The sequence below is a fragment of the Gekko japonicus genome, unplaced genomic scaffold, assembly GCF_001447785.1.
Source record: "Gekko japonicus isolate JY-2015 unplaced genomic scaffold, Gekko_japonicus_V1.1 scaffold3869, whole genome shotgun sequence".
Classification (NCBI taxonomy): domain Eukaryota; kingdom Metazoa; phylum Chordata; class Lepidosauria; order Squamata; family Gekkonidae; genus Gekko; species Gekko japonicus.
The window spans coordinates 54,198-67,345 of record NW_015169901.1 but is presented as its reverse complement, the minus strand read 5'-3'; the positions used below and the strand labels follow the sequence as shown (position 1 = coordinate 67,345).

The window sequence follows — 13,148 nt, the reverse complement described above, 5'->3', positions numbered from 1 at the left end:
CATGGCCAACTCAGGAGCCAGCCGGAACTCCGTTCCTGCGCGTTCCTGCCCAAAAATAGCCCTGCCGAGATAATTACAGGGGTGAACTTGAGTGTAGTGTAGAATGTAAAAATACCCTGAGATAATTGCAGGGGTGAACTCGCGTGTAGTGTAGAATGTACGTTCGGGGACAGGACTCAACCAGGATTTAAGGTCTAGTGCGGAATCAGAATTGGAAGCGAGATGGCCTTTTCTCAGTCTCCCTGCTCTTCCTCCCATGTGTGGTGTTCCCAAACTCTAGCTCTCTCTCATACCTGGATGCGCGCCTCGTTGAGTTTGGTGGCCCTGGCCAACTCCTCCCGGCAGTAGATATCCGGGTAGTGGTTTTTCACAAAGGCCGCCTCCAGCTGGTCCAGCTGGTCTTGGCTGAAAGTGGTCCGGTGACGTCGGCGGGTGGGGGCGGCCGCTGCGTGCAAGGAGGAGGGGGTGGTGGGGGAGATTAATGAGCCCCCTGTCAGCCCAGGAACGTTGGGGAACTTCCTGTAGAGGGACCCTTCAACATCTGAAAGGAAACAAGAAGATCTGCTGATACCGCTCTCTTCTGGCCCCGCCTCAAGCCCCTTTAACAGAAAACGTTTTTAATTTTTTAGCGTAAAACTGCCTTCAACCAGGAGGAAATACTGGAACTCGAGAGCCAGTGGGCAGTAGATTCAGGATGGACAAAAGGAACTACTTCTTTACACAGAGAGTGATTAAAATGTGGACTTTGCTGGCAGAGGATGTAGTCATGACCGGAGCAATAAACAGCATTAAAAAGGGGGGTTAGATTCATAGAGGAGAAGTTCTGGCCCCGCCTCAAGCCCCTTTAACAGAAAACGTTTTTAATTTTTTAGTGTAAGACTGCCTTCAACCAGGAGGAAATACTGGAGAGAGCCTCCAATGAAGCCGGTGGGCAGTAGATTCAGGATGGACAAAAGGAACTACTTCTTTACACAGAGAGTGATTAAAATGTGGAATTTGCTGGCAGAGGATGTAGTCATCATGGCCGCAGCAATAAACAGCATTAAAAAGGGGGGGTTAGATTCATAGAGGAGAAGTCTGTGGCTACTAGTCATGGTGACTGAGGGGAACCTCCATATTCAGAGGTTTGATTCCCCAACTCCTCCACATGCAGCTGCCGGTGTGACCTTGGGTCGGTCACAAGTTCTTTCAGAGCTGTTCTCTCAAGGGCAGTTCTCGAGCGAGCTCTCTCAGCCCCACCTGCCTCACAGGGTGTCTGTTGTGGGGAGGGGAAGGGAAAGGGATTGGAAACCACCTCTGAGACTCCTTCGGGTAGTGAAGGGTGGGGTATAACTCCAATCTCCTCCTCCTCCTCCTCCATCATCCCCGAAATCTCTAGGAATTTCCCAACCCAGAGCTGGCAACCTGACTCATTAGGCCCTCAGAAATACTGACTGGTTTAAACAGATTAATAACTAAATGGAGGGGAGGGGATGTTTCCCAAAACAAGTGCTCCGTTTGCAGTACCACACTAGCATTCTGGTAGATACATTTATATAGATCTCTTGTGTAGTGGGTTGACCGCATGGCAAGGCCGCTGCAGCACGCATAGCATCCTGCATGATTTACTGGCATGGAGGGGAGGGGATGTTTCCCAAAACAAATTCAAGTGCTCCGTTTGCAGTACCACACTAGCACTCAGGTAGATACATTTATATAGATCCAAGCAGGCTATTGTGTGAACATTTCCATGAAATCCTGAACCCGTCACTTGGAAGTAAATCCCACAAACCAATCAGGGCTAAGGCGGGTTTGCAAAGAGTCTCTTACGGCACTCTGCATGGGACATTTTGTGTGCCCGAATGAGCTTGATGACGTGTTCTCGGCGAGTCCTTCTGGGTTTTGCATGGCACAGCAACTGGACCTGACCTTGTGGCTGGCACAGCGCAACTGGGGCTTTCCCCCCCCTTAAGTACAGGCTGCGCGGGTAGGGAAGAAGGAAAAACTGAAGATGTGGAGGCAGACAAGATAGGTGGGCTGGTGGGTGGGAAGGAGAAAAGGAAGCAGGAAAAGGGGAGGGGCTATGGGACTTTCAGGGAAGGGAAATAGTGTGTGGGGGGGATGAGATTCCTATGAGTTGTATAGATGCACTTGTTAATAAATGGAGGAGGAGGAGATTGGATTTATACCCCGCCCTTCACGACCCACAGGAGTCTCAGAGTGGCTCACAATCTCCTTCCCCTTCCCCTCCCCACAACAGAGGTAGGTGGGGCTGGGTGAGCTCTCTCGAGAACTGCCCTTGAGAGAACAGCTCTGAAAGAACTTGTGACTGACCCAAGGACACACTAGCAGCTGCATGTGGAGGAGTTGGGGAATCAAACCGGGTTCGCTCAGATTAGAGCCCGCGCTCCTAACCACTACACCAAACTGACTATGATGGGGACAGTTATTTACGCTTTGGCACTCCTTGCTCCTTGGGAGGAAAGTGATGGCGAACCTAAACAGCATGATAAAAAGTAGAGACATCACCCTGCCAACAAAAGTCCGCATGGTCAAAGCAATGGTATTCCCAGTAGTCATGTATGGCTGCGAGAGTTGGACTATAAGGAAGGCCGAGCGCAGAAGAATAGATTCTTTTGAACTATGGTGCTGGAGAAGACTCTTGAGAGTCCCTTGGACGGCAAGAAGATCAAATCAGTCAATCCTAAAAGAAATCAACCCTGACTGTTCCCTGGAAGGCCAGATAATGAAACTGAAGCTCAAATACTTTGGCCACCCAGTGAGAAGGGAGCACTCACTGGAGAAGACCCTGATGCTGGGAAAGACTGAAGGTCAAAGAAGACGGGGACGGCAAAGGATGAGATGGTTAGACAGTGTCATTGATGCAACGAACATGAAATTGAGCCAACTTCAGAGGACGGCGGCAGACAGGAGGGCCTGGCAGGATCTGGTCCATGGGGGCGCGAAGAGTCGGACTCGACTGTGCGACTGAACAACAACAACTCCCTGCATACCCAAAGGTGATGCCTCCCAGGGTCTCCTGAAACACCTCCTGCTCCTCTGAGGTTGTGGAAAGTCAGGACCGGCCCTTTGCTTTGGGGAAGAAGGAACCGAGCACCAGGAAACACATTGGCAGGCACCGCTGGGGATCCCTGCTGCCGTGCAACCTTGGAGAAGAAGGGAATAGAATGCAACTGGGAAGACCATTGAAGAGGGAATGCTGTTGACACGGCCCCCTTTCCTCCCCACTCCCACAAACGATAGGATGCAGGGGTTAAAAGGAACTCCCGCCAAAGACCTCAGAACGCCCGTTGTGGGTCAGAGTGCTAGAGGGACCAATGACCCGTACAAGGTGGCTTCGTATTGGTTTGGCCTAGAGGCAGCCAGGGAGCAGAAACCAGATGTGGGATTCCGTTCCCGGTGGTTGTCGGCAGATAAGTTACCAGCCCCTACATGTCACTTGGCTGATCAGTTGGTAGCAGCCAACTGTGCATTGCAGTCTCCTCATCTTCCTCCTGTCTACGAATGTTATCTCAAAGCGGCAGCCGGCAGCACCAGGTCGGTGAACTTTCCCTCTCCCGTCCCGATAATTAAGCACCACAAAGGTAACTTTTTTCTTTCTTTCCCCCCCAATTCCTTCCCGCAATCCCCAGGATTAACTTTGGGGAACATGATGCTTCGGCCCCCGTCTCTCGGGAGAACCTGAGCTCGTGGGAGCAAGGGGCGCACAATAGGCCAGCCTGGAAAACTAATTAATTTGGGACCCTGGTGTGGGGGAACTTGAGCCCCCAGGATCTGAGCCAAACAGCTTTCTCATTTCCACACGTGCATTAGATGTTTGGGGACAGCCCGACCGGGGGGATTACAACCTGCTTCAGCCTTCCAGGACTCAGCGATTTCATCCGGCTTCTTCGAAGCTGTCAAGTGGAAGCCAATTTTCTCATTTCACCCCCAAACACGGGCACCGCTTTTGTGAAGTCGGTGGCAAAGCCACTCTTATAACTCCTGGGCGGGACTGCGCTGACAAGGTCAGTGTTGTGGATATCACACGAGTCCCCGATTAGATATTCCTCCTTTCCCCCATCTGGAGGGAAATCTCCTCCAGGAAACGTGGGGCGATTCTGCATTGGTTTTTCCTCTGTCGTTTTACCAAACCGACGTTGGAACAGAAATTTTCCTCTGCATTGCATGCCGCTTCCACTTCCTTTGATAATCGGATTTTGTGGTACCCTCTACACTGCATGCCGCTTTCACTTCCTTTGATCATCGGGTTTTATGGTACCTTCTGCATAGATTTATGGCCATTCGGGGTGACTTTGCAGTCTGTATGGCGCTGACCCCAAGGCATTTGAATGTGTTTTTGAGCTGCACTTTTCCCTCCCGGTTGAGAAAATGGGGAACAAATGCTAGATGCAGAGTCGCCCAGTGGCAAAACCACTCTTATTGAAGGAAGTCCTGGCCAAGACTGCACTGACAGGGTTAGTGTTGTGGATTTCACGTGAGTCCCTGATTAGATAGCCCACCTTTCCTACATCTAGAGGGACATCTCCTCCAGGAAACATGGAGAGATTCCTGGAACTGTAGCTATTGCTTCCCATTTTTGTGGCCATGAATTTGATTCCAGGAATGCGAGAATGAAGTTGGAATACAGAGATGCAGGAGGTTATCTGCTGCCGGGGGGGCGGGGGGTGCCGCAAGACAGGGTGAGCTCCTGTCTCTAGTTCCAGCTCCTGCCAACCTAGCAGTTCGAAAGCAAGAAATTGCAAGTAGATAAATAGGTACCACTTTGGTGGGAAGGTAACAGCGTTCCGTGCGCCTTGGTGTTTAGTCATGCCGGCCACATGACCACGGAAACGTCTTCGGACAGCGCTGGCTCTTTGGCTTTGAAATGGAGATGAGCACTGCAACCCTAGAGTCGGACTCGACAGGCTTTCGAGCAAGGGAACCTTTACCTTTACCTAAAAGCATTCTGTGCGCCTCGGCATTTAGTCATGCCAACCACATGATCACAGAGAAGTCTTCTGACAGCGCTGGCTCTTCGGCTCAGAAACGGAGATGAGCACCGCCCCCTAGAGTCGGATTCGACTAGGTTTCAAGCAAGGGAAACCTCTGCCTTTACCTTATGTCATTATTAAGCCAGTGAATGGCCACGAAAGGGGCAGATAAGATTGGGAGATAATAAGCCACAGGTTACCCCATGAAGCCCTCCTCCTCTCTCTGAGCAATGTACACAATAATCGCTATGTGCACAATAATTTCCAAGAAATGAGGTGGTCAGAAAGTGTAATATAATTCCCCCACCCCAAGTACGCTCATGCATAACGAAATCTAGAAAAACCCCAGACTACCTGTCCGCCAACACTCCCTCTAAGCTGTGGACTCTCGTGAGCAAAAATTGTACTTCGTGAGCTACTGGTATTAAAGTGGTAATCAAGCGATTGGGCTGCTGCATGAATTAGTTTGCTCTGGAGCCATCCTGAGCTCAGACAACAAATGTGTGGGCTGGAAGCTAAAGAACTGTGAGCTGGCTCACACTAACTCAGCTTAGAGGGCACACTGCAGTGTCTGCTTAATTCCAGCTGTCAGAAACGAGCCAGAATAAAGAAATCTTGCATTGCTTCCGGAAGGCTTTGATGGACCTCTGACCACCAGACTGCCGGCTCTGGAAGAGGCAGTGAACTGGTTGTGGATGCGCTGGCGTACTGAAACCCGAAATGTTGCAGGACGCCCTCGCTGGTTGCTTTTGCCACCCCGAGCAACCTCTTCCTCTCCCCACAAACGTTAAGTTCAACTTACCCTCTCTTCTGTCTAAGTGCCCTCTTGGTGCCCCTTCAATGCGTCTAGATCAGAACTCACCAGCCGTGGAGCTGACGGTCTCAGGGTACGTCTCGGAGAACCCCACGGCCTTCCTCTTGCCTGCTCGTCCCCCCTCCATCTCCCTTGATCCCGACCACGCTCCCCCCCAAACTTTTAAGCCTGTTCTGACGTCAGTCATCTCTCTTGGGTGTGTGTGTGTGTGGGGGGGTGCGCCTTTGCCAGTCCCCTCCCACTAGCCATCCTCCTGTGGCAGAGAGGGACAGCAGGAGGGAGGGTGGGAGATGACACTATATGGGGTGGGAAGGAGGGGTGTCAGGATTTGAGGCATGTGCATGGATTTCTGTGGCAGGGTTGCATGATCCAATGCTCCCTCTAAGCTGTGGAGTCTTGTGAGCAAAAATCCTACCTTGTGAGCTAATGACATTAAAGTTGTGCGTGAGCGATTTGGCTGCTGCATAAATTTGTCTGCTCTGGAGCCGTCCTTCCTGAGCGAAGACAAAAATGTGTGAGCTGGAGGCTAAAAGACTGTGAGCTAGCTCACACTAACTCAGCTTAGAGGGAACACTGGATCCAAATGCATTTGTTCTGTTGCACATTTGTTCTGTTGGCCAGCAATGGCTGAGCAGAGCCACTGTCTGCATGTGAAGTTGCAGGGATATGTGTTTAGCTGTACAATTGTGTGTCTCAAGCGCAAGTCGCCTTGCTTCCATCGTTCTGCACAGTGGGTGTGTACCTGCTAGAGCGGGCATCATTACGATTTCGTAGCTCTCTTGGATTGCTGTTTGCATGCTGCGTTCCTGAGGCATGCCAGGGGCGATGCTCCCTCTAAGCTGTGGAGTCTTGTGAGCAACAATTCTACTTTGCGAAGTACTGGCGCTAAAGTTGTGAACGAGCCATTTGGCTGCTGCATGAATGAGTTTGCTCTGGAGCCAGCTTTCCTGAGCTAGGACAAAAATGTGTGACCCGGAGGCTAAAGAACTGTGAGCTAGCTCACACTAACTCAGCTTAGAGGGAACACTGGTCTGGAGCTTTGTGGGGTGATCCGTCGGTGACTGCGCTGTTACATTCAAGAGGCCCTCTGTGGGTGGCGGCCCGGAGCCCCGACTCCTGGGCTAAGGTTCCCGTAATCACAGCTGTCGATTGTCCAGACAAATCCCCTCCAAATGCAAGAACCAACAGCAGCCCCTCCAATTCTTCCAAGTGTGTCTCGGACCCACAGATCCTCCCTCCCCATGCTGTCCAAGCATTTTGGGGGGGGTCATCTGAGGCCACCTCTTCTTGTTTTCCGAGGCTTTCCTTGTCGGAGATTTGGAGGTACAATTGTAGAGCTTAAGCGCAAAGCCGGAGGGACAAAAGAGAAAGCAGGCTGCAAACAGGTCTGTCCGGTGGGGGAGATTCCGCAGCTAGTCTGGTGTTGGTTGTGGAGGAGGTGGGGCTGGTTTGAGGTATTTTGTCCCCCCCCCCCGAGCACTGAGGGGGGGGCTCAGCCTGGACTCAGTCGGCAGCAGCACGAGGCCCTGGAGGTGAAGCAAGTCGTCTCCTGACCGCGGGCAGCTGGAAGTCAGCCGTGCCACTACAGTTGCCCATCTCCGTGTGGGGTGGGGTGTTCTCTCCTAGAATCACAACTAAGCTCCAAGCCTGGAGGAAATGACAGCCATGGAAGGCAAACTCTATGGTATGCTGTTGATTCTAGGTGAAATCCTTCCCCAAATTCCTCCCTCCACAGGCCCCGCCCCCCCCATCTCCAGGAATTTTCCAACCCAACGTTGGCAACCCTAATCACCCCTGATCCCTTCTGCTTTGCAAAGGGATGTGAGGCAGGAGAGTACTTGTCGGCTTCCTGCTTCTGGTCTTACTAGACATGTGAATTCTCCTCTTGGGGAACCAAATCCCAGAATCTGGTTGGTTGTCACCAGGGGTCATTTCGTAGAAAAAGAGGTGCAGGAGCTCATTAGCATAACTCATTAGCATATGCCACACCCCCTGACATCACCAGAAGGGTGTCAGAAGGCAACACCCACTGCTCAGGCTCCACTGGACTGTTTTGGATTGCTAGCTATTGGGGGGGCGGTGCAGATCTGTCCTCGCAGAGGAAGGAGAGCTTGTACCTGAATAAAACTTGGTCTTAAAGGTGCCACTGGACTGTTTTGGGCAGAGGGGGGAGGTCTGCAGCTTACCTGGCTGCTTCTTTCACTGATTGAGGGCTGCTGGGAGCAGGGGGTGGGGGCTTGTTGCATGTGCCCGCCCCCTGGGCTCTTTACTGCCGGAGCTCCGCTCCTGTACGCTCCGGCAGGAAATGACCCCTGGTTGTCACTGTTGTGAGATTGCAAATGTTTTCCTCCCTTTCTTGGAATCTGAGAACTCAGGGTCTCCAGCAGACTGGCACGATATTCAAACGTTAGGGCTGCCAGCCTCCTGGTGGGGCTTGGAGATCCCCCCGAATTACAACTGATCTCCAAACTACGTAGATCGCTTATTTATCTGTTTGTTTATTTGCTATATATTCATTTTAAACACTGGTTCCACTTCTCCTGGAGAAACTGGCTGCTTTGGAAGCGACTGCTCGGCTTCCACACATGCTGAATAACGCACCTTTAATTCACGTTCAGTGCCCTTTGCAAGTGGATTTTACTGTGTGAAATGGCAAAAGCCACTTGCAAACGGTCACTGAAGTGGATTGGAACGGCATCGTTCAGCACGTGTGAAAACGTATACTCCTTTTGAGGAATTCTTGCAAGATGAACAGATTCCCCTGACGAAGCCGGTTGGCAAAACACGTAGGGGATTTGTTTTGAATTTTAACTGAGTAATAAAATACAGGGGGCATTTCCTGCGGGAGGGCACAGGAGCGGAGCTCTGGCTGTAAGGAGCCCAGGGGATGGGCACATGCAACAAGCCCCGCCTCCTGCTCTCCGCAGCCCTCAGTCAGACCACAAGGAGTAAGAAGCAGCCAAGTAAGTCACAGAGCCCCCCCATCCCACCTTCAGGTACAAGCTCTCCCTCCTCTGTGAGGATAGATCTGCACGTCCCCCGTCCCCCCCAATAGCTAGCAATCCAAAACAGTCCAGTGGAGCCCGAGTGGTGGGTGTTGCCTTCTGACACACTTCCGGTGATGTCAGGGGGCGTGGCATATGCAAATAAGTTATGCTAATGAGCTCCTGCACCTCTTTTTCTATGAAATGACTCGATAAAATATATTTTTACTTGAGCTTGCATTGTCAGCCTTGACCTTATTTTTCAATCATCTGCTTCAGAAGGTGGGTTGCATATCATTATACCCTACAGAGGTCCCTCCCGTCCCTAAATTCCACTCCCCCAGGGTCCACCCTCAAATCTTCAGGTGTTTCCAAACCCATAGTTGGCAACCCTAGAAAGTACTTCGTAACAAACTCAATGAATGTTGTACTTCATAGGGAGCTAACAGAACCGAGTTCACTGGAACAAATTTTCGCGCTTGGCGCTCGCTTAGGCCGCAGAATGATGCGGCAGTGATCAAAGGCACCCGTTTCGGCTGTGAGAGGATTACATTTTTCCAAGTTCCCCTACATTAGTAGGGACAGTGGGAAACTCTCATAGTGTGAAGACTGGATATCACACTGGAGAAGACCCTGATGCTGGGAAAGACTGAAGGTCAAAGAAGAAGGGGGCGGCAAAGGATGGGATGGTTAGACGGTGTTAGGTGTTATCGACGGGTCATTTCCTGCAGGAGCACACAGGAGCGGAGCTCCGGCAGTAAAGAGGCCAGGGGGTGGGCACATGCAACAAGCCCCGCCCCCTGCTCCCAGCAGCCCTCAGTCAGAGCAAGAAGCAGACAGGTAAGCTGCAGAGCCCCCTCCCCAAGCCCCCCGGTCCAAAATAGTCCAGTGGCACCTTTAAGAACAAGTTTTATTCAGGCTCAAGCTCTCCCTCCTCTGTGAGGGCAGATCTGCGCGTTGGCATAGGCAAAATAAGTTATGCTAATGCGTTATGCTAATTAGCTCCTGCACCTCTTTTTCTAAGAAATGACCCCTGGTTATCGATGCAACGAACATGAAATTAAGCAAACTCCGGAGGACGGCGGAAGACAGGAGGGCCTGGCGTGATGTGGTCCATGGGGTCGCGAAGAGTCGGACTCAACTGTGCGACTGAACAACAACACTATCACAGCGTGCAAATCTAGAATTTCTGATGTGCTAATTATATTTTAAAAACGCAGGGAGCTTTCCATGGAGGAGCATGAAGAATGAGGCCGCCCTCACCTACCTTCTGAAGTGGGACAGCCCGTTCTGCCATCTTAAATTTCTACCGCCTCATTTTGCTGTGTGTATTAGGACTGCCAGATCTGGGATGGAAAATCCCTGGAGATTTTGGGGGTGGAGTCTGGAAAGAGCGGAGTGTGGAGAGGGGAGGGATCTCAGCAGGATATGATGTCGTCGAGTCCACCGTCCAAAAGCAGCCATTTTCTCCCGGGGAGCTGATCTTGGTCGTCTGGAGATCAATTGTAACAGCAGGAGATCTCCAGGTGCCACCTGGAGGTTGGCAACATTAGCATGTAGACCAGGCCCTTGACAAATTTCACAAAGGATTAGAGGACTTCATGGAGGACAGGTCTGATCCATGGCTATTCATTGCAACAGGTAAATAGAACCTCCACGTTCAGAGGCAGTGTACCTCTTAAAATGGGACGCAAGGGACCTTGGGTAATTTGTCTTGGGCGATACTTCCGCTTACAGCCCGTTCCCCTCCCATATCTTTCAGCCACTTGGAAACTAGTAGAAGAGAGAGCAGAAGTACTGAAAATTGTCCATTGATTAGGCCACTGTGTTGATTGCCCTTCGATCGTTCCTAATGCGATTAAGGCCCCCGTGATTGCTAAGAATTCCCCGGGGTCCTGGCGGGCCGTTGCCTTCATTATTGCTAATTGGGAATGGTATGGGCAGAGGAGAGGCTGTGCCCTCAGGACATGGCATTCGGTGCATGTCGGGGTGGCAGATGGCCGCCAAGAAAGTCCCCCTCGCCCTCCACACGTCAATAAGCTTTTAAAAGTCATAGTTAAGTCTTGACCAGCGGGTCGATTCTGGATCTGAGCTCAATGAATCCGCCCGATCGAAAGGGCTCCAGTCCGCTTGCGTGGCTCAAGAGACGGACCTACGAGTTCTGATTGTCGGCCTCCTTCTCCTTCGGCGTCACTTGTGAGTTTCAGTTCAAGGTGCTGGTTATGACCTTTAGAGCCCTTTACGGCCTTGGTTTAAAATTAAAATTAAAAAACGCCTGCTCCTTGGGAGGAAAGCGATGGCGAACCTAAACAGCATGATAAAAAGTAGAGACATCACCCTGCCAACAAAAGTCCGCATGGTCAAAGCAATGGTATTCCCAGTAGTCATGTATGGCTGCGAGAGTTGGACTATAAGGAAGGCCGAATGCCGAAGAATAGATTCTTTTGAACTATGGTGCTGGAGAAGACTCTTGAGAGTCCCTTGGACTGCAAAAAGATCAAATCAGTCAATCCTAAAAGAAATCAACCCTGACTGTTCCCTGGAAGGCCAGATAATGAAGCTGAAGCTCAAATACTTTGGCCACCAAATGAGAAGGGAGCACTCCCTGGAGAAGACCCTGATGCTGGGAAAGACTGAAGGTCAAAGAAGACGGGGACGGCAAAGGATGAGATGGTTAGACAGTGTCATAGATGCAACGAACATGAAGTTGAGCAAACTTCAGAGGACGGCGGAAGACAGGAAGGCCTGGCGTGATCTGGTCCATGGGGTTGCGAAGAGTCGGACTCTTCGACTGAACAACCAAAACGGCCTTGGAACCACATCGCGAAAGGAATGTGTCTCCTGGCATGTCCCCATGATAGGGCTGCCAACTTCAGGTTGTGAAATTCCTGGAGATTTGGGGGATAGAGCCTGGGGAGGGTGTGGTTTGGGAAGGGGAGGGACCTTGGCTGGGTATAATGCCGTGGATGCCACTCTCTCAGGCAGCCATTTTCTCTGGGGGAACTGACCTCTGTGGTCTGGAGATCAGCTGTAATTCCGGGAGATCTCCCAGGGTTGCCACCTTCCAGGTTGTACCTGGAGACCTCCCACTCAGATCAGTTCCCCTGGAGGATTCCACCTATTAATCATTGGCTGTCTAAAGAAGTATTCATCTGTCCTTGTACCCTCCGTTGAGCAAGGAACACCAAGTCACGCTTCACCCGTGTTGTGTCCATGAAGGCTGTCCCCACCGGCTTGGCAGATGTAGTCTCTGCAAGGTACTGGGAGCTCAGCACCGAGATTGGACCTGAGTCAGTGACGGGCTGTGATGTCACAGGATGACCTCAGAGTGGAGGTTCTAGAATCCAGAAGTACTGCCGCCTCTGGGTGGGACGTGTTTGGTGGGTGTGGCCTGACCTGACTGAGAACGTTGTTGGGACCCTGGAGAGGCTCAAGCAGGCAAAGGTAGGAGCCACAACCTCTTAGTCTCCGCCGCAAGGCTTCTGTAGATGGAAACACAGCACCCTGGATGAAAAGACGAGTCCCGAGTCATCTCTGCAGTTTAGCTATCTAGGCTAAACTGAAATTGGCTTGGGTGGCTCCCATCGGAGATAAACTGGTAGGCCAAGCTGACCATACCCAACACTTTGTGCCGAAGTACGCAGCTGCACATTGAGACATTAACCATTCCCCCATGAGGGCCAAAATGAGGTTTTGGGGAAAGAACTCGGGGAGGGAAAGAAAAGCGTTTAAACATGCCTGTGGCTGAGTTTCCCTCCCTCCCCGAGTCTCTTCACAACAGTGGGGAGGCTCAGCAAGGGAAGGAGGCATGTGGCGGGCAGGCTGAGAAGCCAAAGGCAGCCAGGGAAACACCCCTGGGCTCCCTGACTTCCCTTCTCCAGCTACCCTGGGGCCGCTAGAGAAGGGAAGGCAGAGAGGGGAGGCTTTCCCTGGTCAGTTTCACTCCCATGGCCTGTCTGTTGTTCGGTTTAAATGGCTTAAACCTAACAGCTGACTGGCGGGGAGTGAAATCCACTGGGAAAGTTGCAGGGGCTTCCAGAGGGAGAGAAGAAGAGAAGAGAGTGGAGCGGCTTACAATCCACTTTCCCTTCTCCTCCCCACAACAGACCCCCTGTGAGGTAGGCCTACCTAAGGGACCGCCTCTCGCCGTACATTGCCCCAAGAGCACTGCAATCGGGGAACTTCCATCGCCTGGAGGTTCCAGGCCCCCGGGAAGTGAAGCTGGCCCAAACCAGGGCTAGGGCATTCTCGGTGGCGGCTCCCACCTGGTGGAATGAGCTCCCGGAGGAGATCCGGGCCCTGCAGGACCTAGTGCAGTTCCGCAGGGCCTGCAAGACGGAGCTCTTCTGCCAGGCCTTTGAGGGGGAGCCGCCGCCG

At 51.9% G+C, this 13,148-nt stretch overlaps 2 protein-coding genes across 2 annotated transcripts in view; one reads left to right on the top strand and one right to left on the bottom strand.

The window, feature by feature from the left end:
* PROP1 (PROP paired-like homeobox 1) overlaps window positions 1-5,914 on the bottom strand; it is a 9,352-nt gene extending 3,438 nt beyond the window's left edge. The window contains exons 1-2 of the mRNA XM_015417498.1: window positions 5,836-5,914; window positions 294-541 (exon numbers count right to left, since the gene is read on the bottom strand). Of these exons, the coding sequence (XP_015272984.1) occupies window positions 294-541; window positions 5,836-5,914 (327 nt within the window). The remainder of the gene's footprint in view (window positions 1-293; window positions 542-5,835) is intronic.
* The window catches only part of LOC107115738 (lysozyme C-like), a 41,426-nt gene that overhangs the window by 10,415 nt on the left and 17,863 nt on the right, over window positions 1-13,148 (top strand). The gene's annotated exons all lie outside the window — the stretch shown is intronic.